A 27,635-nucleotide genomic window follows, 5' to 3' on the forward strand; every position below is an offset into this window, starting at 1 on the left:
ATCCTGCTTTGGTGCGTAACTCGCATGTGTGTTCATATCGTCACGTGCACATTCCTATGTTCAACATCATGATCGAGCATGATCAGTCCACTGCTGGATGTGACAATGGACCGATAAACTGCAGGCGAGCTTATTTAATTCTCCTCCACAGTGAATATCCTCTCGGCAGTATTCGAGTGTGTGTTCATGTGTTCATATGACAGTTCCTATGTTTAAGTATGTGTTCATGTGCTCGTTCCTATTTTCATGTGTTCATGTGACAGTTCATATGTTTAAGTACGTGTTCACGTGATAGTCCCTACGTTTAAGTATGTGTCCATGTGTTCATGCGCCAGTTCCTATGTCCATGCGATCATGTGCTCGTACCTATGTTCATATGTGTGTTCATATGGGGGGGGGGGGGTGCCATTGCCGAGGACACTTCCCCTACGAATCCGGTTACCCCAGTTTGATTCGCGGGCATGGTTGACATCATTTGTGAGTGACATCTGAATTCTTGTTGTGCCTCTCCTAGGTGGACTCAGCCTTACAGTAACCAGTGTATTTGATGAGGTGTACACGCAACACCCCCGAAGAGAAAATTGTGGCCGGGCGTGGTGCTGGTCACGCCGCGCCCCCGTGTGTCGTTCGACCCCAGTAGGTGCTCACAAACAAGCACTTGTCCCGGCAGTAGTCTGTATATGTCGCACGGGAGATCGCGGTCTCTTTGATATCAAACATTCAATGGCTCCTTTCAGTGCGATGACTGCATCCTTAGAGTCTTTGTGCTGGCGCTAGGAGTCTCTCTCTCTCTCATCGTCAACAATGGAACCGTTTTCCTCATGGACGACCCTACAATCCCATAGCTATTAACCCATACGGTTTAGCCGTATTCTTATACATGGAATTTGAGTTGACAGGTCCATACGGCGTATAGCCGTTTAAATACGGGCAAAAAAGACGTGTTTGTCTATTTGTTGATGTTTCTCCTTTGTGATGGGATTTTCTCATATGAACGTTGTGATTTATACGGGCACGCGGTGACCAATAAGGTTCTGAAATGGTCTGTGATAAGGTTGGCACTGATAAGGGGTTGACAGGTATGAAAACCTCTTTCCTCGTGGACGACCCTACAATGCGCTCACCTGGCTTCGATCTTCGTCGCCGCGACTGGGAACCCTTACTCAATGGGTTCCTCCTGTGTGCACCGAGCCTACACAGGTGTGTGTGTGTGTGGAGGTGGGACGGGGGTGGGACGGGGGTGGGACGGGGGGTGGGGGTGGGAGCTCACGCGACAATCCGGCACGTAGCCGCGGTCAGTGCCGGATTAAGCTAGTGCGGGGCCTGTAGTATATTTTATAAAGGGGTCCTAAATAAAATAAAAAAAACATATGAATATTAAAACACAATTTTTTTTACTTGCATAGTAAAGTAATTGCATTTTTTCATTTTCTATACAGCCAGATAATACGACAAATCGATAACCTTAAACACCCAGTCGTTCATAATAAATGATGAAGGCAGTATAGTGCTATAGTAATAGAGCAAGTGCAGACTCACTGGACCGGAATTGATAGCTTGAAAGCATTTAGCGCGGGGCCCTTGAAAGTGCGGGGCCCGTAGCTACTACATATGTAGCTACTTCTGCTCCTAGGATAATTAATAACCCGGCACTGGCCGTGGTGTCAGACCGACGGTCAGGACCAACGTTGTTGAAGCCCTGTGTGTCCGCTAAGGGACCACCGCATTCTTCATTAAAAAATAAATGCTCAAGGCGTGCTGCCTGCGCTGGCTCGGCGCACACGCACACGGTAAATAAGATAAATAATCATCAGAATCTTCATTGAGACTGGAGGAATCCTCTTTGAACAAAATGGCCAAGAGCTCACTCGTACAAAAACGCCAATCGCAACCGGTGAACAAAGATTCACTCCTGTGGATGCTTCGACTCGTTTCGCTTTTGAGTCGACATCGACACCGACATGTGTTGATTGAGAAACCACACGCGTCCTCAAATAACAACGTTGTACTCTCTACACAATAACAATACACACAGCTCCACGGCAGGTCCTGGTGTCAAGTATACGGGCTCGAATGCAGCTGCTCCGTCACTTGCGTAGTGCAGCAGACAGCTGTTGCCTGGACCTCGCTGCGTGCGTCCACGACGTTGCGTGGATGCGCCGATGGCCACTCGCCAGTAAGTGGTGGTGACGCCACCACGGTGTTCGTCCCAGGCTAGGTGCACCTTGAGGCCACGTCAAGTGTCGAAGGCTCGCTGGCAGGTCACGGGGCAGACACAGGTGGTATGGATGGACTGGTCTGATATGACTGCCGTACCGTAGTCTCCGCATTGTAAGAGGCACTTTTCATCCCGTATTTTAAAGCAAAACATGGTAGTAATTGCTGCCTTTCCTGCACTTCAGATAATCATCAGGGGTGGCTGCGTACGGTGCGGAAGAAGTTCACCATGCATACGCCTCACAATGCGGTAGCTGCGTTTGACAGGATTCGCGTAACTTCATTGTTGACACCAGGCGCACGCTTTTTTGGGACGCGTCCTCCTGCGTGTGGGAACGTCTTCTCGTCGCGAGAGTGCAGGAGGAGTAGACACGCACGGAAGCGCGTCACGTTTCTCCCTCCAGACATCTCCATTAGTGTGGTAAAGCCACCCCCCCCCCACCCCCCCACAGAGAGAGGGGCCTTTAGTCAGTACCGAGTGTCGGTGTTGAATTATTCACTCATCGCGCGTAAAAAGCTGATGCACGGTGGCAATGAGCAGTCAGCAAGCCTCGTCGTGTCTGCTGCCAGAAACCCCATCAAGTGTTGGTGCTCACGCCACTGCTGGAGGGAGTTCTGGAGAGCCCCTCGACAGGGATGTTGGTTTATCGTGGGACCTCCCTTGCCAGTATCAAAATATAAGAAGAGGCTTCACCCTTTCTGCAGTCACGAAAGCTTTAAATCAAAATTCACATTTACATCGTGAATGTTTCCTTGCAAAATGTTTCATGTTCGGTGTTTTAACATCTTCACACAACTGTTTCATTGCCAGAATTGGTCAAACCTATTCTTATATTTTGATACTGGCAAGGGAGGTCCCATGATGTAGCTGCTCACTCCGAGCTCTCAATGTCCTGATAGTGGCATTGTCTTTGTGCTGTTCGCCTTTTGACGTCCTCTGGTCTAACACTGTTTGAGACGAGGCTCTAAAGAAAGCTGTCTCCGGTGTGGACCAATCGATTTCAAAGACAATGCATCATATACTACCAGAGCATGATTTTTGTTTGCATGTTCACGACAAATATTTGTGGTTAATGCAGACATGATTTCTTGCGAAGGGTTTTAGTTTGGTGTTTTAACATCATCTTAATACCTGTTTCGTTGCCAGAAAGAGTAAAACCTATTGTTTTATGTTGGATTCGTCCAGGGGGTCGGCAACCTGCGGCTTCGGAGCCACATGCGGCTCTTTAAGGACTGCTTCGTGACGTTTATTTATGAAGGAGCCACTGTCTCGCATTCACAAGCATTGCGGCTCTTGAAGTATTGAGGGTTTTTTTTTACGGAATTCCAAAAAAAAGTCTCTTCGTTATTTTGGTTGCCGACTCCTGGTCTAGGTGGGAGTAACCCACACTTTACCCCACCGGACACGACCTGCTGATCGACTGACCGGTGTATCCATTCTATTCTATATTCTATGGCGTATGACGATATGTTCAGAAGAAAAATACCGAATGTCGAGATCCGCTGGCAACGAGAGGGCTTCAGGAGAGAGTTTGTGTAGTTTCGCTATTCCTCGTATTCACGTATATATACAATATCATAGCTGGAATTTGAGATAAATTAAGTTTAGAACTAAACCTATCGTGATAAAAAAAAAATATTTGCGCAGACATTGGTGACTGAGTTGACGCCATACGTTTAGACGCCAGTTCAATCGTAGGTGGCTGCCTGGATTTGAACTTGGGGGGGGGGGGGGGTGGTGGTTTCAGTGGTGCCAGCTGAGCGCTCTCAACTGAGAAACACCCGTGCCACCCTTGCGATGTTTGATATTGGCTGAGGCAAGACGAGACAAAGGCATCGGACCCATAGGCGGCACACATCACTCACAGTAAGCCACAAACGTTCTCTGTAGAAATGACGTTTAATGTTTTTTATTTGTATTTTCACGTCTGCAGCTGCGACAAGTTTTACATTTTTGGGGGAAAGAAAACAATGTAACAGCATGATTTATTTGATATTTGTACATGGAACGTAACCTTTTAGAAAACAGCATCGTACATCCAATTATATAGCGGAGGTCTCTGCACGTAAGCACAGCGCAGTTCAAGACACACTCACGGCGGCTTTTTCTCTCCTTCTCATGCTGTCAATTCATCAATGGGAACGCTGTATCGAAATGCTGTACCTCTACACTCAATTATTTACTAATGTACTTAATGCATATTAAGGTCCTGTCAGTGTCAATTTTGAATTGCAAATGGAATTGTGGTTCAATGCCCCCCCCACCTCCCCCGTCACCTTTGAAATGTCACGAATGTCATGGAAAGAACCAATGATATTTTCAAACGTTGTGCTTGTGGGGAAAGTAGTGGCCCCACTGGCCGCAGGCGGTCACGTTATGCAATTACATGCAACGTGCTGTATGGAGCTTTCAAAACAATGGATCCTTATGCGCACGATTTGTCGCATGTACCGTGAGCGTTAGAAGTGATTTCACTCATTAATGGCGATACCCAATACACAAGAGAAATGTTCATATCGTCTGTCTTAATACAGAATTGGTGGTTTCTCTCTCAACTTATATCCTGTGCACAGCGCTGAGCCAGTGGTGGAAATTCCACATTCCTATGGGGCAGGGCGAGTCTATCCGGAGGTTAACCAGTGCCGACTTCCGCACAAATTGGTACCCGTTTTTCCGACCCCCGGAGATACGAAGGGGCGCGACAATTTCTGGCCAGGATTTGAATTGACAAATCTACGATCGCGAGCCACGCGCTCGACCGTTGCATCACCTGGACAGATCGTATATGTACGTGTAATTGCGCAACTTATTCTAAATACACCTTCAAAGCGTTTAACTATTCTAAGATGTCAAAAGAGCGTCATAACCCTAATACCACCCATGGACGGCATTGGTTCATTCTCTGCACGCGTAATTATTGTTGTTTATTATACTATAGTGTATATAATTGGATGTGCTATTTTTTTCTCTCCAGGCAAATGGAACACCTCAATGCGCATGCAATACACGAGTGTTGAAATGTTTACAGCCTTTTCGGAGATGGTGCATGCCTCCTTTCAAACGTATATTACATCCATTAGGCGCATTAATGTTTAACGATGTATCGAAGCTTACTTAACGGGTTAGTATGGTCATGTGTCGCGTAATACACGTTCGGACGAAGGCAAAGATGCGTTAAACATTTGAGAACGATGCATTTACACAATTGTGAACAAACAGGTGACGTCAGAGGCATTACGTTCACGCAACAAGGTGGATTTTGGGGGCAGGACGTGTCACTTAAACGGGATTGAGACTAACGCTCGAGTTGCAGTCAATGCAGGGAACGTGCCCCGAGAGGATGTCAACCGCATAGATGGAGCGATGAGTTGAGCTCGTGTACAGTGTGTCGCCGGACAAACAGAGAGTTTAGCAACGTTTTGGGGGGAAGCCTTCGTACAGCAGTCGATAAAGCAAGGCTGATGATGATGATGAAACAGTTAAACAAACATTAAACGAAAGTAAACGGAAATGTCACCGCTTGAGAAGCGTTATTGTGTATGTACGACCAGGTAAGTACAAAATAGCATTTCTGTGATTGGACTTGGTTGTATATAAACAGAAAGGACTATGTTGCCCAGGTGAAGTCAACTCAATGGGACAATTGTGGCTGGAGGACGTGGCATGTTTCTTTAATATATATTTTTTCCAATTGGCAGAAATTTAAAAGTAGTAAATGCATATGCACAACTAAAATATTTGTGCAATTTTTAAAGATTCTCAGAGGCATTCTTGATAAGCTATTACATACTGGATGTGTCCACTGCACTCAAAGCCACCAGAATATACAGTTCTGGCATTTTAAATCAGGTGCATGCAAAGGATTATAATACTCACTGAAAGAAGAACATAAGAAACGTGTAAGTTTGTCATAGAATATGGCAAGAAAGTGTTGTGGATGTAATTGTGAGAAGGCGGCCGTGATGGGTAGGAGACGTTGTTGGAGTTGGCGACCAGCGTGAAGACCTAAATCCAAATTGTGGGATACTGCAAGAACGGTCCTTGAAGGTTAGGTGTTCACCTTACAACAACTATGCGATGGAGACATCGGCACGTTTATGCCAACAATTTGACTAAAATTTACATTCACCAACACCGTAAACCTAACCCAAACACCACAGAACTAGAATGTTCTCTTTTGTATAAAATTTTACATTTTATTTGTATTCATGTAACAGTTTTAGCCTGCACCACACCTTAAGTTCGTCGGGTTGGTCAAATGGGACAGTACCTGCTGTTGTTATTCCATGAGGAGGTGCTGTTCCATCCACAGCAAATCATTGAGATCAATTTATTAAGTGGAGAATGGTTTCAGTAGTTACCTAGTCCAACAAATGAAACGACACAAAGATGTGGTTTCATATGGGAGCTGCACTTAGAATAAGAAGTTGAAATAGAGCACAGCATGATTTTACAGTTAATGTTAAAATAACTAACAGTTGTGTAAAACATTTCATCTGATAGAACATGTTTTTTCCAGGTATCTGATAAATGGTGGAACTTTATGTTTATATATTCTCTCCAACCAAGGCATTATAGTTTCAAGTGGCATAGACAGGATAAATGTTGAAATGCTGTTTCAAACATTAGGTCACATAAAATATTGGCTCCACAAAAAAAAACTAATGCCCTCTTCCCTCCGCAATGTTTATGGTAAAATATTAAAACATTCAAAGTGGGTAAATTGCATTGAATGCACACGTGAAAAAATATAGCAATTGTTACCATACTAATGCAATTCGAAAACAAATATCATGGTGATGATGATGATGATAAAGAGAATACAAAACATATGATAATTTTACGAGCACAGCTATTCCGGCTGATGGGACAGTCTTCTGAGTGGTGGGAGATTGAGATGGAGAGGCTGAGTGGAGTTGAGGGTGGTTTGTGGATGGGCTTGGAACCATTCCTTGTGGTTGGTTATGCAATAGCAAAAAAGGACTTGCTAATTGGTGAGAGAAATGTCCCTGTGATCAGCAAATGGGCAAACTCATTCGTCCAACCTCCATCCCTTTCTCAGGCTCTGGGCTTCCACAGTCCAGAACCATGAACGAGTACACACCCACTCACGAGCATCTTGACCTCTGAACCCACAGAAGTGGCGCTGCAAGTGACATGATGTGTGCTGTAAACATTCACTCATTTTAATGGGTTATAGAACATCCACATCCCTTTCCGTCAGTCCACTGCTGGATGGCAGATTATCAATGCCAAGAGGGTCATGGGGTTTCCTTGACCATACTTTACCACACTGGTCAGTGCGGATTGGTAAAGGTGGGGAAATCAGACATTGGTTCATAGTACAGTATAACAATGGATTTTGCCATTCTGCACTCTGCTGACCGCAATTTTACAAATTGTGTTATTAATACAAAGAGCCGTGACTCAGATTAAGTCAGCTTATTGACAGCGCACCTAAAAAATAAATAGGTAAATGGTACGCACGTCACTTATTATTTTAACGGTCGAGCTATTTCTATTTTCTGCCTCATTTCTGATGAGTTGAGGTTAATTGTGCGAGATGGCAACAGACAGCTGATACAATGCACTTTTAGATGCTATACAGCAACTGGAAACACCTGCATCTCAAGAAGCTACATGTTGCTGTGACTCATTTACTATCACTGCGTGATCTTGGGTCATTGTTCAATGCCTATAGAGGAAGCACAGCAAGTCACGTGAGGGATGATGATGATGATGATGATGGTAGTGATGATGATGAATATGACACAAATAATAACCGAATATGAGCTGATATACAAGTACATATTGTATGGATACGTATAAAAGAAAGTGATACTGGTCTTAGACGAATCACATGCTTATTTCTATTTTGTTCACTAAGATGTCATCTTCAATTAAACATGTAATTCTGCATTTAAAGAGTGTTCTGCTGTTCCAGTGTTTGGTGCTATCTAACCCGTATTCTGTTTTATATATATAAATGTCCAGGAAAAGTTATAAAATGTGTAAAATGTTCAGCCAAACACTGATAACTGGCTTGCTTATTTTAATATTCTAATTTTCAATCCCAGCTGCAGTAATAAGCACGGCGTTTAAATACCATTTTGCGTCAGTAAGCACAATCGAAAAAAAAAAAGAACTCATCCCAGTCGCGTCTCACAACCTCCACTCTTGGCAGCGTCTATTTTTACATCCTTTTTTAAAGACAGAACTGAGCTCAGCCAGTTTTCGAGATTTCCGAAATCTTGCCGTTGCTGCTGGCGGCTGTCAGACCCTCGTCCTCGCCCGACGAGCTCAACGCCTCCACCGAAGCCATTTGACGTTTCGCCATGACCACCGTGGCGATGTGGTCGCGGACCTTGCTGGCGCGGCGCATCTCACGTAGCGCCGCCATCCGCGCGGGGCCTCCCTCGGGCGGCAGCGACTCCAGGTACTTCCTGTAGGCCTTCTGGATCTTGAGCGCGGCCATCTCCTGCTGCTGCCGCTGCAGTGTCGTCGTCACGGGCTCGAGGTTCACCTGCTCGGGGTTGGCCGCGATGAAGCGCTCCTCCATCTGCTCGCGCAGGCCCTCCAGGCCCTCGCCCTGACCCAGCACGCGCTTGGTGAGAGCGAAGAGCACCTCCAGGCAGTGGATGCGGTCGCCTTCCACTATCGGCAGGTCCATGACTGCCACAGCCAGCTGGTTGGGCTTGGGCACGCGCAGGGGTTCGTCGAGGCTGTCGATGAAATTAGGGAGCTCTGTGAATGAGATGAACTGCGTGGCGTTGGGGTCGAACTTTCCCCAGATGTCGTAGAACATCTCAAAGTCATCCTCGCTAAGCGGCTCACTGCTCTCCGCCGTGGCCACATTGAAGTTCTCGAGGATGACGGCGATGTACATGTTGACGACGATGAGGAAGGAGATGATGATGTACGTCACGAAGAACGCGCAGCCGATGGCCTTGTTGCCGCAGTTGCCCACGACGTTGGTGCCCACGTGAACGGCTTCCGGTTCGCAGTCCGGCTCCTTGCTCAAGAGGGTCGGTGCCAGGAGCCCGTCCCAGCCGGCTGACGTCGTGATCTGGAAGAGGCACAGCATGGAGCCGCCGAACGTCTCGAAGTTGAAGATCTCGTCGATGCCGGCCGTGTGCTTCAGGTAGCCAAAGTTGGACATGCCGAAGACGGAGAAGATGAACATGACCACAAAAAGGAGCAGGCCGATGTTGAAGAGCGCCGGCAGCGACATGAGCAGCGCGAAGAGCAGCGTGCGGATGCCCTGCGCCCCGCGGATGAGACGCAGGATGCGACCGACTCGGAAGAGACGCACCACACGGAACAAAGTTGGCTCCACGATGTTGGACAGCCAGCTGTTGTCAGCCATCGCGAGGTCTGAAAGGGAGAAAAAAATCCACCCCCTTGATTGCCCATCGTGGCTCACTGTTCACGAATATGTTCTGGGTGTGCTCGGATCGGCGGGGAGACAATCGTCGTCATCGTGATGGGCTGGATTGAGGAACTCTGGTCATGACCGTGGCTTAATTTTTGTCACCGAATAAATTTCCATGTTGCTGGTATATTTGAGTAGGCTCGTGACTAGTAGTCACAGCTATAGTAAAAGCTATGATGGACGTGGTGCGCTGGGTGCCAGAAATATTTTACGGTTAAATGAAGTGGACAGACACGGCAGAAAGTTAAGCCCTAGTTATGACAGAGATCAGAGAACTGAAATACTGTCAATTACTAAGATCATTCAATTGTAGTGCCAAAGCAGAATATTCTCGGGTATAAGTTTGTATGCCGCTGATGTAATGCACATCATCGTCATTAACATTTAATGAGGTCCATCTTTACAAATCGTACCGATATTTTCAAATCAGTCATGTGCTATGAATGATAAAATAAGGGAACTTCAAAGACAGTTGTACAATTTTTATGCACGTATTTTTACTGTATATTATATGAAACTTATGACATTTTTGAGACCACGTATGTGACCGACTCACATTCAAGTTTTCATTCACATTGATGGCTGAGAACAAAATCATGCTGTGATGCAAATAGAAAACATTAAGGATAGTCGCAATTGAACGCGTATCATGATTACTGTTATAAAAAAAATCATCGAGATTAGTGAAAACAATTAACTCGATGCACCAACCGAAAGCCCAAAATGACAGCACCAACAAACAGAAAGGAGCCCCGATAAATCACTGGTATGCATTGATCTGCCAGACAGTGGGGACCTTTCCACCAAAAATAGCACCACACAGGGGGTGTGAGTGTTTTAGTGAGATAAAAAAAAAGTTCACCTTAACGTGCCCTTCCGTCAGAAGCTTTCTAAGGGTTCTAAATGCTGCTGGTGAGAGCCACTGAGCCATGTTATGACTATTACCCTCAACATTACTCTCAGTCACATAGTCTCGTTCTCCTACAGCGACGAGGAATGGGACATTTTTGATCCGTCTGACCGCTTATTGGTTGTTAAGTACTTGAGCCTTGAGAGGGTTTCCCCAAACTGAGCTTTGGTCCAAAAAACCCAGCTCCGCATTGGTCGTTTAAGATGAGAGGCATCTCTGTTTGCCTTGTGTTGGTCCAATGATGTGACTGATTAGGCCTGTGCAATTGCTATTTCTGCTGGCCTCAATCACCTTCACGGAGCTGCATGGAACACGCCGCTCTGCGAGAACGGCGATGCTGAATTCTGATTATCATCATTACCGGCCCCCATGTGTGGCAGGATCTTTGGAGGTGTTTAAGATTTGTGGTGCAGGCGAAAAGTTCAACACCAGTGGCACATCACACATTAGGATACCCTTTAGACTGCCAATGATATTATTCCAAAGTAAATAATGGGAAAATTATATATGTAACCAAATAAAATATGGGCAAAGATGTATTTTTAGTGAAAGAAAATTTACAGTGTAGATGTTCTCGATGCTATAATAGCTGTTCATCGTAGGGTTATATTTTTTAACAATTCAACGAATAATATTCAAGGTGGATTAAAAGTAAATAGAATCGTATCGTGAGTGTAAACAATCGACATTAAGCGATTAATGAATTGTCGCACGTAATAATTTGTAGCACAGCAAGCGTTAGGTCTTGTCAAAAAAACATGTAATATTTGGAATTTAGATCTTCGTTCAAACGCAAAAATATGTAATGTATACACACATAGCTACGTGTCAATACGGGCCACGTAGACATACATATGCAGTCTAAAGTTTCCTTTATACATGGAAAATGATTATGCAATTTCACCAGCAGAGACAGAGGCCTTTGAGTGGGTTTAGCTATGCGGTGTTGAATCAGGCAGCCCAGGACAATGGAATGTGTTGGTTTCAGGTCTATATTTCTGTATTCTGTGGAAGCTCTCCCAGTCTCGAGGAGGTTGGTTGCCATGTCACAAGTTACTGTTTAATTTAAGACACTGCTATCAGCCATGGCGAGTGTAATAAAGATCATGAAATAGTCAATCAGCTCACTATCTTTTACGTGGCTAATCTGCGTGTTTGTTTGTTTGTCCATAAAATTAATCCTGGACACCTCCATCAATTTGAATTGTCCAGCTGTCATGTGCAAGTTTATGCTATGTCATTTATGCGGATGATGTCAAAATTACGTGAACAAAAAACCACCCCCACACATTTAATCCGATACATTGGCTCATCGGCCCTGGGTTGTTCTTATTTGCAACAACAATTTACAAGACCTCAGCATGTGACATGGTCACATTTCAAAAACATGTTACAGATGTGCCATTGGAGAGGCATGTGGTGTGTGCATGGTTAAGGGAAGCTCGCGGTGGGATGGGACGGGGGACGACATACCCGCGTGAGCCCTCACAGTAATTTATTACAGGTGAATCTCATCGTGCTTCCGCTTTAGCTTTGACTAATTGCGGTGCCATTCACAGCAATTCCATGGGCCACACCAAACCAAAGGGAACATCGCAAAAGGAGTGTGAAGTCACCATGCCGCATGGGATTTAATGGATGAGCAGGCTGTCCATTCAGTTTCTTTAGAACATCACTACCTAACGGGTTGTCTATAATTTGCACAGATATTTCATGACAGTCATAAGCTTTCTTGTTGCAATTGGTCACGTCTAAGCTCTTCTTCTGCCTGATTTATCGGTAATGAAAATTCAGATGGGCCAATTCATCGCCCCATGCAGCTGTTGTTGGGTGAACATAGCAAGGGCCTGGAAGCCTGCTGTCAGTTTGAGGGTCGACCGTTGTTTTCCATATTAGTCACAAATAAATGTATGCAGTGATAATAATCATAAAACCATAGTCTACAACAGATAATTAAGCAGATGGAATTTTGACACTTTAAAACAGTGCGTCTCTCATTTGTTTATCAGGAATGCAAACACTACCAGTCAAGGCATACAATTAGATATTATGTAAATGCTGAAGACTTTAAAATCGTTAAATTAAACTAATCTTGCAAAAGGAAGTTTCGCCAAAAAAGGCCTGACAACCACTCCTCCTGCTATTATTGGTCGGGTAAGATTCAGCACAAACATTAAATATGAGTGGTGGTGATACATTTTTCAGGCTATTGCAAATGAACATATTTAGAATGTTAAATTTTAAACACTGGCATGAGTGCCCGCTGGGGTTTGTACGAAGAGCAAAAGGAAAGTTGAAGCATTCGTTTTCAATGGACAACTGGCATATACACATATTTTACTCGACATGAATTATACTTGTGTGACAGGTATGGTGAATTCACCCTGAATGGGTAATGTACTGTAAATATTGTGAGGGGTGTTATGGAAAGGTCCTTTTAAGAGGATTTCTGCAAATACTTCTTCAACCATGTATGTGACATGTGAACAAATGTTAAAAACGTGACATTGGTTTTTGGTTTAAAGCTTTCGTGACTGCAGTGATTCATATTCTTGGTTCTTTCGGTAAAGTCACGTTGAAGGGAAACAATAAAATAATAATATATGTAACAATACAATTATTTTATTGTTTCCCTTCAACGTGACTTTACCGAAAAACCAAGCATATTGATTTTTGGCTTTAATGTGCAATGTAGTTGACGGGCTGTGTGTCTATTTGTGTTCGTGTGGTCTGGGACTGTTGTTGTTTTGCTGCCTTGCCCAAGCCTGCATTTTGTGTTTCCAAATGTATCACCTGTGCAATTTTTACTTTTATAATATATTAATATCTATTTATAGTGATTTGTTTACCATATCTCTGTTTAGCACTCATACCGTGTCTCTTGGATTGTTTATTGATGTAACTTGCTAACCCGCCCCTACTGAACATCTACGAAACAGAGCTTCATAGCTCATCGGACTCCTCCAGGATAAATAAAGATTATGATCCTGATGTTGCATTTTTATCCCACATTCACAAGCCTCTATCTCTGAGAGTGTAGCATAAGGTTATAGCATATAACATAGACACCATGTATTTTCAAACGGAAGTATCATCGTAATATTTACAGAAAAAAAACGATCTTCAAATTCAAAGAAACCCATGAGCCAAAACAGAAATAAGATTTAAGAGAGAAAATGTATGTAAACGAAAAACAAATGAAATACTACCAATGGACGGATCCAACATTGGGTCTCTTTTTCTCCGCACGAACACAAAGACCTTCACTGTTTCAGTTTGATTTCAAAGATAGAGAATTTTGAATATTGTTGTTAGAACAAATGTTATCATTGCACATGCTTTTTTTTAAATGATGCAAACAATACCGGCAACGAACAGACAACAACAACAACAAAAAACGCAAGCACCAATAACAAGACAAACAATTCAGGGACTGCTGCATGGGCAATGGTATTCACAAGCACACACCAACAACACAACGATACAAGGTTGTCATTAAGACTGCCTTATAACAGACCGATATATCATAGGCTGACGTTTCAGGCAATCACTCTTCTTCAGGGTTGGCAGAAGAGGACCGTACAATTGACCGCTTTAAAGTTGTAAAATGTAATCAGTGAACATAAAGTCAGTCGGTCTTACTACCCACTCACTCTTCCCTCTGAATAAAAGCCATTTCCCTGATCGTAACGCTACTAGATATAAATGTTTGCTGTAAGGCAGTGTTAGCGACAAATCCGGTGAGTCTTTTCATTCAAGTTAAATCTTCTTCTTGGTTCTTTCGGTAAAGTCACGTAGAATGGAAACAAAGTAATAAAAATAAAACATAATAAAATAAAATTCTCACGACGTTTCGGTCACAACACAAGTAGCCTTCTTCAGGTGAAGGAACATAACTGTCGGGACGACAGCACTTCAATGAACGCTGCTAAGATTCGTAGCGTCTTTTAAGCTAGGTGAGAGAAGTAAATCGCGTTGACAAAGGAGTTTACATATCAAACAGGAGAATTTAGCATTGAAATAGCTGAGGGATTAGCTTGTGACTGGTCACAGAAATAGATTAGTTAAAGTCAAAGTATACATATGAACAGAGGCATTTAGTATATGGACGCTAAAGGGCTGCAACTACCCAACTATCATACAGTAAACCGATCTGAAAAAACTAAGTAACCGTGGTGTGAGAGGTATTAAGAGGCAATGCCAGCGAAAGAGCTGCGGTCTGAAGGTCACCGTAAAATACAATTAATTAAGAACCGAAATGATTTCAAACATCTTTCCAATGGTTACTAAGCCAGAATCCATCTTCTCGGTTGAAATTGTCTCTGTGCTTGTATATGTGGATGGCCTCATGAACGAATCTCTCATGGTAGCCGGTTGGCTTGCAAAGAACCTCCGTCTTGGAGAAGTCAATGTCATGTGAGCCCACTGAATTATAACAGTGATCTGCCACGGCAGAGGAGTTCGTCCTACCGTGTTTCAAGTCTGCTTTATGTTCGCGGATGCGGTCCGAGATATGTCGTTTGGTTTCTCCAATGTAGTTGCTACCACAGAGGCACTTTAGTTTGTAAACGCCCGGGTACTGTATGTCTGGAACAGCATCTTTTACAGATGGAACCAGATCACGGATTTTATGTACTGTGTTGAATCGGACCTGGATCTTGTGTTTATTCAGGATTTTGGAGATCTTTTTAGTGACCCCTGAAATGTAGGGTAAGGTTATGGTTTTGAGTGGCTCCTTAAGAGGATCCTTGTTCATGACTGAAGTGATGGCTTTGCGGATTTTGTAGTCGGAGTAACCATTAGCCCTGTCTTAATTAAAAGGAGACCTGATGGTTCAATGAGCCACTCTGTCTACAGGAAAGCTACCCATACAGATGCTTACTTGAAACCGGATTCCCACCACCATCCATCCCAGAAGAACTCCCTCATTAACACTCTATACCATAGAGCCCAATGAATTTCCGACCAGGAACACATTGCCAGTGAACTCAAGCACGTACACCAGGCTCTCAGGGCTAATGGTTACTCTAACTACACAATCCGCAAAGCCATCACTCCAGTCATAAACAAGGATCCTCTTAAGGAGCCACTCAAAACCTGAAGAAGGCTACTTGTCTTGTGGCCGAAACGTCGTGAGAATTTTATTTTATTTTATTATGTTTTATTTTTATTACTTGTTTCCATTCTGCGTGACTTCACCGAAAGAACCAAGAAGATGAATCCCTGCAGTCACGAAAGCTTTAAATCGAAATAAAAAGTAAAATCTTGTTGTCAAAAACTTCTCCAGCATTTTGACATGCAACGTGCACAAATGATAATGTATATATACAATATTATAATTACATATTGAAGGCTATTTCAATTCTATTAAGTGATTGGTTTTCTCATAACCTAGCATTAAACCCAGAGACAAACGTTTCAGCCACCATCTACAATGCACTACAAAAATGCTAAGCGAGCTCATTTGAGCGGGGGAGATACGTGCCCAGTACGTGAGCGGATAGAGGAACTCACCGAAGACGGACAGGGTGACGACGGCAAAGTCAAACACGTTCCACGGGAACGTGAAGAAGTACTGGCGAAGTGCGAACATTTTGAGGACACACTCGGTGGTGAAGATGCCGATGAAGACGATGTTGGTGATGTTCAGTGCCGTCTTCATCGCCTCGCTCTGCTCGTCCGCCTCTATCATCATGGTCAGCATGTTGAGGCAGATTAGCACCATGATGCCAATCTCAAATGCCTGCCAGTGCACGAGGTCGTACGCCATTCCCTGGTACTTGTTCTGTGTTGGAGGGTGGAGGGGGAGGCACCAGGTCAGTTCGACAGGAGGTGGCCGTCGCTTGTCACAAGGTAAATATGATGATGGTCATTATCATTATCATCATCATCATCATTTTCCTCATCATTGTCTTGAACATCATTGCCATCATGATAATTACTGTAATCATCATGTCATCATCATCATTATCATCGTCGTCACAAACATCACTGTAATCATCACCATCATCATCATCATTCATGTCATCATCATGAGTGTGATCATTCACCACGTGGCCCCCAGGGATTAATGAAGTTTCACGATTCAGGGTAACTATGAATTTCTTATTTGTGTCTTATTTTAACAGTTACATTTTTTGAGCGGTCTCACTTGCCCAAGCACATTCGCTGCATTAGCCTAAATGCATATGATTTGTTTTGTAATAATTGCTTCAAATCAAATAATCAATATATGCCTTGAAATCATCATCATCATCATTGTCGTTGTCGTCATCGCCGTGATCATTATCGCAAGTATCAAAATTGCGCACGTAATGCGAATTAGCAGGTCAATTATGATCATCACAATAAAAGTGAAATAAATTATAGTCATGTGATTTATTAACCCAACAAAAAAAACACATCTAATTTTATTACAGCAGAATGTGTGGGGTTGTTTTTAAGTGTTATCAAATATGCATGGCAAACAGACGTGACTCGCGAAAGAAAAACGCAGCCATTAACATTTTGGCCGACAGCCTTTGGTTAAGAGAGACGTCGACTCATATGTATATTTCATCAGTGCTGCTATGCAGTGCCTTCCATCCCATCTGTGCCATGCTTCAGATTCGTTTCTCTACTAGGTGTGGCAGAGTGGGGCCGGGCCCAGCCTTTGCATATACACCAGGTTAGGTTTCATTTTAGTCGCAAAAAAATTTCCAGGGGAACTTAATTTGGTCAAATTCCAGCTCTGAGAAATGTTATATCGGCTTGACTTTTTGACTGGCATGTATCAAACGTTACTCTCATATGCACAGCGGGTGGGAGAGTGGTTCCCTCAACTCTGTGGACCAGAGGTCACTGGATGGGCATCTCAGGGTTGCTCTGTGATATTCACTTCATCCTCTCAAAAAACGTGTCCTACATGAGAACCGGATGAAATTCATAAGTCATGTGTCATTGAATAAATACACTTTGGATGCTGTAAACGAATGTTAAATTATGGATTCCATCCAATAATAGATTGTTATATTCAGGATGTTGCTATATGTGATGAATGCCATCCATTTTTCCTGTAAAGAAAAAACAACATAAATCACAGCACACAACACCTGGAGCGAATGTTAACAAGAAACAGTTACATTTTTGGAAAACAATAGACTACCTAAAACCAACAAATACACTGTTTTTCTAACAAAACAAGTTATAAAGCAACAGCCCTTTGTCAATCCAATGCTGGATGAAGGCCACCTCATGTCATGTCAGTCGTGAGACTTGTTTGACCATACTTTACCATTCTGGTCAGTGTATGTTGATAAATGGAAGGGTCCCAGGTCAGCATCAGAATCTTAATTTATCCTGCGTCAGATAACACTCGCCATCGATGCTAGCCATGGCTGGGAAGCAAACTCTGGTCGGCAGACTCGCCCCCGAACAATCTGACCGATTTCTCGGTTGCCTTGACGGAAATCTAGGGATCACCTCTTTAGTCACAGAGTTTAACAGGGATGTATTTACATTCGGTTGCCTTGACGGATATCTAGGGATCACCTCTTTAGTCGCAGAGTTTAACAGGGATGTATTTACATTCGGTTGCCTTGACGGATATCTAGGGATCACTTCTTTAGTCGCAGAGTTTAACAGGGATGTATTTACACTCGGTTGCCTTGACGGATATCTAGGGATCACGTCTTTAGTCGCAGAGTTTAACAGGGATGTATTTACATTCGGTTGCCTTGACGGATATCTAGGGATCACCTCTTTAGTCACAGAGTTTTACAGGGATCTATTTACATTCGGTTGCCTTGACGGATATCTAGGGATCATCTCTTTAGTCACAGAGTTTAACAGGGATGTATTTACATTCGGTTGCCTTGACGGATATCTAGGGATCACCTCTTTAGTCACAGAGTTTAACAGGGATGTATTTACATTCGGTTGCCTTGACGGATATCTAGAGATCACCTCTTTAGTCACAAAGTTTAACAGGGATGTATTTACATTCGGTTGCCTTGACGGATATCTAGGGATCACCTCTTTAGTCACAGAGTTTAACAGGGATGTATTTACATTCGGTCTTGGCACTGGCTTTCTGGGCTTCTTGGATCCGAGCTTCTTCATGGCGTTGTGGTATTTCCTCTGCTCCTCAGTGAGGAAGATGTCTTCTCCACCAAAGTGCAGGGACGACAAGAGAAAAGAAAATCTGGTTACAACCTTCCATTCGCGTCGGTGTGCATCGTCGCTGACAGAGAAACGAGCGGGGGCTCACGATGTGCCTTCATCTCTGGCGAGCGGTGCTAATTCAGCACGGCTGGTCGCGACGCTAACCCTCCGGGGTGAAACCGTACCGTTACGACGACACGTTGGGACACACCGGCTGTCGCAAGTGGTCATATTCAGAAAGACGCCTCGCTTAGTGGTTCATACGTACCTGCAAAGGGCCACGGGGGGGAAATGTCCTCGTGTTTTTTAACTAAGCCGAACACTGCTTGGGTTAGGCCGAGACTAATTCAGCTATTGTAAAACACGCAGACAGCTGATAGTCTGAACATATAAATAATAATGATCCTCACGTACAAGCAAATGTATAGCCCTTTGTAAATCCATTGATGGATGAGCACCACCCCCCCATTCCAAGCCATTTGACTCGTTGGGGGTTATTTGACTGTAATTCACCACGCTGGTCAGTGTGGGTTGGAGAAGGCGGGGAACATAGGCGTAGAGGCATAAACATACGGTACAACCAAACAACATCATCTGGTCGTAATATGCATTGCCTTTGAAACTGGGACAGCTCTGGTGTGGAAAAATCAGTTTCAAAGAAAATGCATATACGACCAGAGCATGTTTTTTTCTGTTTGCACGTTCGCCACAACAAGTAGGTGTGGTTAATGCAAATATGATTCCTTGCAAAAGGTTTCTGTTTTGGCATTTGAACATCTGCTGCACCGCCCTCTGCTGCCCACCACGTGACCCCGCAGCAAGCACTATCCAGGCTAAATGCTGATGAGCGCATTCCTGGTGATTTTTTTTGAGGCTATAATGATGCTCTCCAAGTCTCAACGCTCGTTGCCGGATAAGCTGCCTGTTTGGGACGTTTGGCCAATTTGTTGTATTTAGTACCACGTGTGCGTGGGAAGAAATCTGAGCGCCTGGAGAAGACGCACGTGTGCAAAGGAAGACAACTCTGGACATTGCAGAGACCTACTTCCTAAACTGCATTCAACAGGCACCTAATGGCATAAATGCATGCACGCAGAGTGCTCATTGTCGCATGCTAAATAAGCGGCACATTGCAAATCGTGTGTCCATGTAGTCCAATAGGGAATGGGTGAATTAGCACCCTGCATTTCACAGGAAATGGAGCCACCTTAATGGATGGGCTCTACAAAGGGGTGCCCGCGGAGGAGAAAGCGTGATCTGTAAAGTGTTCAGCTGCCGGAGAAGTCACTGGGGGATGCCCATAAAAGAGGAGGTTTGCATTCTAGGCTCTTGAGAGATTATTACTCAGTAATGCTGCACAATGGGATCTCCTCGCAGGAAATTAGTCTTATTAACACTCAGCGTTGTGCTGTGAAAGCCTTTCACCAGCTCCCCATGAACACTCACTGTAATGAGGATAGGATATTTTCCAAGAGGAATGGCCGACTTCTGAGACCCAAATTGCACGTGCGATATAAACAACAACAAAACGAGGCGTGTTTTTGAATTCTGCGTGCAGGGCCAACGTTGACAACCGCGAGCAGCATCCTTTCAAGAGCAACACATTTCTGTGAATGGTGAGGAAAACCCATTGCAATGGGAAACTGCGTGGAGGCTGGAAACAAACATGGGGCAAAAGTGTGTTGCTTATACACACAGCACGACTCCCATCATGCCTTGCATCCCATTGGAGACCACCACATTGCATGCATAATGCTTAGCAGCCTCGTCCAGACCACCAGCCCCCCCCAAAAAATCTGAAAAGTATCGTTGTTTAGATCACCTGACAGTTGGCAGCCACTTTTTCAACTCAAATCCATTGCAGAAAATTCACGTCAACATTATGTTTCCCCCCCCCCACCTACTCTCTTTTGAAAAAATATAGTAAAAATTATGCAACATCACTCTCTCTCTCTCTCTCATCTGGTTCATCGGCGCACAGTGAAAACGCTGCTTTGCTTCCAAACATAGCACCATCCCGGAGACGCATCGGCAGTGGCAAAATAATTATTTTTGCAAGAGATGCGGCTTAAATAGTTCAAAGCAAACTCAAAGCGATTAGGAGCACACTCGTGAAGCGTGAACACACGCGCGCGCACGCGCACACGCACGCTCAAGAAAGGAAAAAAGTGACTGCACGTTACGGAACACGGGCGGCATGCAGTGAAATGCGGAGCCAAAGAGGGGAACGTATCTTTTTCTTTTGCTGGTTGAAGTTGTCAATGATCACACCAATGAAAAGGTTGAGGATGAAAAATGCTCCAAATATAATGAAGATGACAAAGAACAAATAGTATCCCAAACTCTCCTCAAACCTAGGCTGTTCGGTATTCTGCAATGGAATAACACAACACAGGATACAGCAGTTGTTAATCAGGACACCGACTAAACCACTGGGATTACGTTCAAAGACAGGGGCCAGTTGCATAAAACAAAAAAAACTCGAGTACACAGTCCCGTTCATGCCTATTAAAATCAGTATTCATTATGGGGATTGTTTTTGTAACTTCAGGGATTTTATGTAACTGGCCATGGCGCTTTGAAGCCGAGGCTGAAAAAGGCCACAAGAAGAAGTTCTGACACAGACAACAACAACAACGACGATGACGTCCATTTGTCTTCGACAGTAGTTGGACGGGACGTACCTTGCTGTAGACAAGAGCTCTTATTCCAAATGCGCGATTAGCGACATCGTGTGCCATGGGACAAAGTGTCCATTTGCGACTCTCACAGAGCAGTCGATTGCTTGTTTGTCAGAGGACACATCGAGTAAGGAGATCTCTCACGTCTAGTTCTGAGATCCTTGTAAGTTTTTTGTTTGTTTAATCACGCACAAGACGATGCACTTTCCCACACGCCCTGCTCGGGAGAAACATCCGGGGCATGGCAGTCAAACCGATGGTTTTATTCATTCTCATAGCGAGAATTTATCCAAATTAAATGAAAAAAGCTAATGTATTATGGATTTTTTTTTTACAGACAATGGTGACAAATCCAAGACCATCAACCACATTTGTCAACCTGGTTTAATCACGGGTAACTGAAAACCAACTTCGAACCAAAGGATTTCAGCAGTGACGGCTCAGTGCTGTGATCGCACAACCACTTGACCTTGCCGCAACCAAAAAGTTTTTACTCATCCTGGCATAGACCTCGAAGCTTTAGTGTTAAAGTTTCGAGGCCTGGCACAGGACTGGTGGACTCAGCCTTCAGTGCAGCTGCGTTACAGAGACAAATCTGAAACATGTATACGGCGGGGGGCTGTTTGGGAAAGTGCTGAGCATACCATCGCACGCAGAGTTATTCGCATATGCGCGCAATGTTTATTCAAGTGTCAGAACTGTCTGCTTCAGTGAACTCACAGGTGAAATAACAGGCGAATGGAAAATAATGACAGGGTTTTAGAGCTTGTATTTGTTTCACTGAGAGAAAATGAGACACGGCAGCAAGTAAAACCTGCCCAGTTTCCTTTCTACTCAGCGATGATCATCATTTTTACTTAACCTGTCATTCTGTTAAAAAAAATCAATGTTCTATGAGGCACGAGTGGAATGTATAAAACACAACCGTAGAAAAGGCGCGTCGTTGCCATGTGTTAACACTGCGAATTCAAAGCTTTGGATATAACATCTTACATTTTGACGAGAATCAACTGCAGCATACATGATATCCATCCATCCCTTGAATGTGGACTGCACAGACGGACAGACAAAACACGGCCTCGTTACCTTGCGAAGTTCAGCATTCCAACACATGATTTATTTACGCAAAAAAAATGTTGCATCAAAACTAAGGGCTGAATTAAAAGCGTCATATCAAAATAAATAATAATTTATTGTACTTTTGTAATTTCCCTCATAGAACCAAGCCATTGTGGGGGTTCATTGACCATACTTCATCATGCTGGTCAGTGGAAGTTGGTGAAAGGGGGGGGGGGGTCCCAGTCCCATCGTGTAGTATGCTAACCAGTGCACCACCGCTCCTTGCTCAGAGTGTTAGGTGGTCAATCCATAATGAGCTGCATTCATAGCCAAACAGTTTGCATTAGCGCTAAACTATAGAACAAACAAAAACAGTTCTCCAAGTTTTTTTTTTACATGCCACGTACATGACCATGAATACACAGTCACTAACAATGTTCTTCGCCCTGCAGCAAGAACACCTACTTCCACAACTTTCAAACCGGTACCACTGGAACATCTGAGCAGTGCCAGCGTGCGACCCTCCTGGTGTGGGATGGTTTTCCACTGTATATTTGTCGAGCCAACAAAACCGTCAAAGCCTGGGGCCACGCAGGGTCAGGTTGCTGGGCTAATGAAACATTCATTGTGTGACGTCAGTGGCACGGCACGGCTCGGCTAGGCTTCTGCAGTGGAAACTCAACCTGGCACCTGCTGAGCCGTGCAGAGATGGCACGGCACGACTCCAGCGCGGTTCAGTTGTACTGTGGAAAAGAGGCATTAAGCTGCAAAATCTTCATATATAGGGAGCCATGGTGGTGAGATGTTAACTACCTCGCCTGGTATACAGGAGGTTGTGGGTTCAATCCCTGGCCCTGACTCCTGCTGTATATTTGGAATTTGCTTGTTCTCTCCGTGGTCGTGTAGATTTTTCTCCAGGTCCTCCGGTTTTTACCTCCACATTTAGAAACAAGCGTTTACAGTATTTGGCTGCTATGAATTTTCACGTGATAAGCCACTTCATTGAGCTATCATTTGTGGCCAGGTCGCGTCTGAATAAGAGCTATATTGCTCAGTGAGTCTTACCTGCTAAAATAAAAAAAATAGTTCAATAGTAATATCTATCTAATTTTCTCTGTGATGTGCATTAAATACCATTTTGTTGTAATGTCTCAACACAGTATTGCCAGCTTATGAAATTTCAATATTCGTTCCTCAGCAACATGTTCTCAGGCGGGGTTCATACTGCGAGCAAACCACCACTATCAAGCTCTCTCCAATACGCACCCCCCTCCACTCCGGGTCCTTGCTCGTATCACGTAATTACATCTGGCGCCGAGCCAATGCCTTAAAACAACGTTGTTATGAAGCCGATGCTCATCATGGGCAATTCCAAAGCAGGCAAAGGGTTTTGGGCAGGATAGCTCTGTCCAACGATGGCAGCTCTTGAGCACAAGTTTACTTTAGTAGTTTAAGTAGATGGACCTTCACGTGGAGGTCACGCACGAAGCAATACAGCTTTAACGCCGCGTGGGCAGCAGGGTTCACCTCGCATTTTTGATTGTGGTCAAAAATCTTAGTCTCATCGACTAAATGAGTCAAATATCAGTTAACTCAGTAAATCGTTCCGTGTGCATATAAACCCATGGCCAGCTATGGTCTTCCTTTGTGCACTGCGGTCTCTAATAACATAGCGAATAATCTTAGTCTGGGTCTTCATGCAGACGAGTTAATTTCACCTTGTCGCAGTCAGTCAAGGACAGTCAAAGCAGTCGTCGTCACACTCGATGACGTTCGTCCACTCATAGTAATCGTTCATGAACACAAAATTTGTCGACGATAATATTATTTCCGCGTCACTAATTTCGTTGGCGCGATAAACGCCGCTGTGACCGCGCGCGCAGAGGAGGAGGAGGCGTTGGGACGCAACTCACGACTTGCAGCAGGGCCAGGTATCCCGAGGCCACGTTGTCGAAGTTGACAGGAAGGTTCTTCCAGCGCAGGGAGGGCGACTGCTCCAAGCACGCGTTTTGGTTGGGGATTATTGACTCGTTCATCGTACTGTCGTCCGTACTGTTGACGCACTTGGAGAACTTTCCCTTGAAAAAGTTGACGCCCATGATGCTGAAGATGAGCCAGAAGATGAGGCACACGAGCAGCACGTTCATGATGGAGGGGATGGCGCCCACGAGCGCGTTCACCACCACCTGTGTGAGCGGGCGCGCACACACACACACACATCCGCACGCCCGATGACGAGCAGTGGCCGATTTCACTATTCACGATTTTAAATGAGGTTAAAAGTGCTCATGCTATGCCTGTCCGCCCGCCTGTCTGTATAACATGGGGTCACGATAACTCGTATTCGCAATCATCCAACATGAACTAAACTTTAGTAAGTCTGAACGTTTATTATCGTGCACTCTTACGTGTCCAGTCCTTCATGAATACATGCTGATCACATTTAGTAAGCTCTTTGGAATCACACGTGTTTTTTAAGCATGTGGCAAAATTAGCTCAGATTCAAGGATGGAACCTGTACATCTGCCAGTAACTGGCTCCAGGTCTTTGGGCCTGAGACCCCAAAACTGTGCTGGGCATATTGCTGCACTAGTTACGCGCGCGGGGATCACAACTGTGGTGTAAATTTGTTCAACTATGGGAGACTTAACCTATATAAAACCGGTCAATTACATCAAACTTGGAGATTCAAACCAGAACAAAAAGGACTCTTTTAATTGCAAATGCATTTAGTCCTGATGGCTACCTATCAGCGTCTGTAGTGCTATTTAAATCCTTCTGACGACACACACATGTTTGAGAGCATTACATAATCCATGCACGTGCATGATATTTCGAACTTGTTTTATTTACGTATCATTATTTCATACATTTTTTAAAATAAAAAAAAAAATTCTCCCCAGTTTTATTTAAATTGTGCGATCAGCATCATGTCGTGTGTCAAAGTATTCACTGGGATTTCTTACAGAGCAGTCAGATCTCTCGTTTTAGAGATGGTCCACGGAATTAGATAACACAGAGCTACCTCTGAGATCCTTTCAAGAGACATCTGGTCCACACAATAGAGGGAAGCGGGTGATTCTTGTTCATAACGGTTTGTGGTAGTTTATCATGGTTACTATACAAACATACTATATATGGCCTGATCACAATTCACAGCGTGGTCTTGGTGCGACTGTAATGCTTGCACACTAAAAAAATTACGTAATGCAGGTTGTGTTTGCAGCAGAGCGGGCTGCACGGGTTAGTGCACCGCACTTTGAACAAGGTTACCTGAGTTCAATTGCTGGTCACGGCCGATATCAGTGACAAGAGATCTGAAAAGGTTTTGTCCCACCCAAAACCCACCCAACCCACCATCTTCACCATCGCACACTGATCAGCATGGCAAAATATGGTCAAACACCTCATGACTGAAATGGCGTGAAGAGGCCTTAATCCAGCACTGGATTAACAGAGGGCCCTACATTAGTATCATTATCAATTATTCAAGTGCCACTTATGTCTGTGTCAAGAGCTCAGCATGGGGGAAACGCACATGCGCTGCCAAGTCCCAAGGATTCAACTTTTCTTACGCATGTGCTGCATTCGGCAAAACAGCATCCAATTGGAGGGCAGAATGCGGAGAAGCCTCGCTGTGTCTTCAGACTCTCTTTCAGGATGGTCCTGCATTTGGAAAGTTTGGTCAAATCCTTTAATGGGACTTGTTCAAATATCATTCGCCACTTTTGTAAGCGATTGCTGGGAATTGGACTGAAGTTGGAATGTACTAATCATTGCACCACCGCTTAATCCCAGGCTGTCTGATAAAGAGTAATTCCAGATTTCTTGGTGAGAGAGCATTTATATTTTATTATTCTATTCTTGCGTACGGAAATATATTCAGGAGCTATATATTCAAAATATATTGAAATACATTTAATGTCGAGGTCTGCTAGCCACTAGGGGGCTTTCCGTAGACCACTGCATACTCAACAGCATCAAAACAAGTTGTCTCCGACCATCGCTAATTGACAGGGTAAACATATCCCTGGATATAAAACGAGCAATGTACAGTCGTACCATGGAAAACACCGCCCACCCACACGAGCAGCCGTACCCAGACCAAAGGCACCAATTTATTTTCAATCAAACACCACGTCCGTCCATGTGTTAGTGACATTATGTATCGGATTTCCATAGAAACACACCAATAAACCAATTACGTTCGACTCATGGGAGAGCAGCGCACGCATGAGCAATGTAGGCACGCCACGAGCAATCTTAGCCTGAACCAGCCGTGCAGGTTTCCGTCACCGTTGTTTATGATTTAGATTATTATTTTGCTGCTCTAAATTTTCACATGATAGGCCACTTTGTTGAGCTATTATTTGTGGCCAGGACACGTCTAAAAAATAAGTTAATACCTCAGTGGGCTATAGGTGGTAAGATAAAACATAAATTTGTTTAATTTGTATATTTTTAAGCGATGTATTTGCCTTTCCTATACTTTGCACTCCCTTCGTACTTTTTTTGTTGTAACGTTCTGACCCACCCCTACTGGATTGTCTAAGTTATGTTTCTCTACTGTTAAAAAGAGCTTTATAGCTTATCGGATTCATCCAGGATAAATAAATATTCAGATTCTGATTATTCTACATCTTCAAGCTGGAGTGAAGCAAGCGCATCGTTCATACGGGATCGTTGGTACCAACGATGATGTTGTTTGTCCCGTGTTGCTCCAGTCATTTGGGGCTGCAAAACAAAGGGCAATAAAGCAGCGGCGTAGCTATCGAGTGTGTAGGCTGCACAAGCGCATCGGGGCCCACGGACCTGCGGGGGCCCAGGCACCGAGCTACAAAGAGGGAGGAAATGAGGAAAGGGGTCCAATGTAATGCCATGCACCAGGGTAGAAGCCAACCATGCCAGCCTCTGCTGGAAAGCGTTCGGGGCCACACATCAACACCAGTCGCACTCTATAAATAATGACAGCTGGCGCCAGGCGCAAACAAACCCGAGCAAAATGCGTAGACCCCAAGAAGCTCAAAAACAAATAGGGGTGTATAAACTATGGGTTAAAATTCAAACGCTAATAAACTACTCTTTGGTTTATATTCTTAGTTCTTTCGGTAAAGTCACGTTGAAGGGAAACAATAAAATAATAAAATATATATAACTCAAACACGTACACCAAGCTCTTAAGGCTAATGGTTA

General features: G+C 44.1%; 1 protein-coding gene across 1 annotated transcript in view; it reads right to left on the bottom strand.

Annotated features, from left to right (window-relative positions):
• Positions 1-4,111: 4,111 nt before the first annotated feature.
• The window catches only part of LOC116940894 (sodium channel protein type 3 subunit alpha), a 75,561-nt gene continuing 52,037 nt past the window's right edge, over positions 4,112-27,635 (bottom strand). The window contains exons 23-28 of the mRNA XM_076066174.1: positions 24,356-24,628; positions 22,377-22,433; positions 20,936-21,073; positions 18,610-18,714; positions 16,075-16,345; positions 4,112-9,592 (exon numbers count right to left, since the gene is read on the bottom strand). Coding sequence (XP_075922289.1) covers positions 8,442-9,592; positions 16,075-16,345; positions 18,610-18,714; positions 20,936-21,073; positions 22,377-22,433; positions 24,356-24,628 — 1,995 coding nt within the window. The 3' untranslated portion in view covers positions 4,112-8,441. The remainder of the gene's footprint in view (positions 9,593-16,074; positions 16,346-18,609; positions 18,715-20,935; positions 21,074-22,376; positions 22,434-24,355; positions 24,629-27,635) is intronic.

This window comes from Petromyzon marinus, chromosome 10 (genome assembly GCF_048934315.1).
Source record: "Petromyzon marinus isolate PM22_M1 ecotype Great Lakes invasive population chromosome 10, UKy_Petmar_22M1.pri1.0, whole genome shotgun sequence".
NCBI classification, from domain to species: Eukaryota; Metazoa; Chordata; class Hyperoartia; order Petromyzontiformes; family Petromyzontidae; genus Petromyzon; species Petromyzon marinus.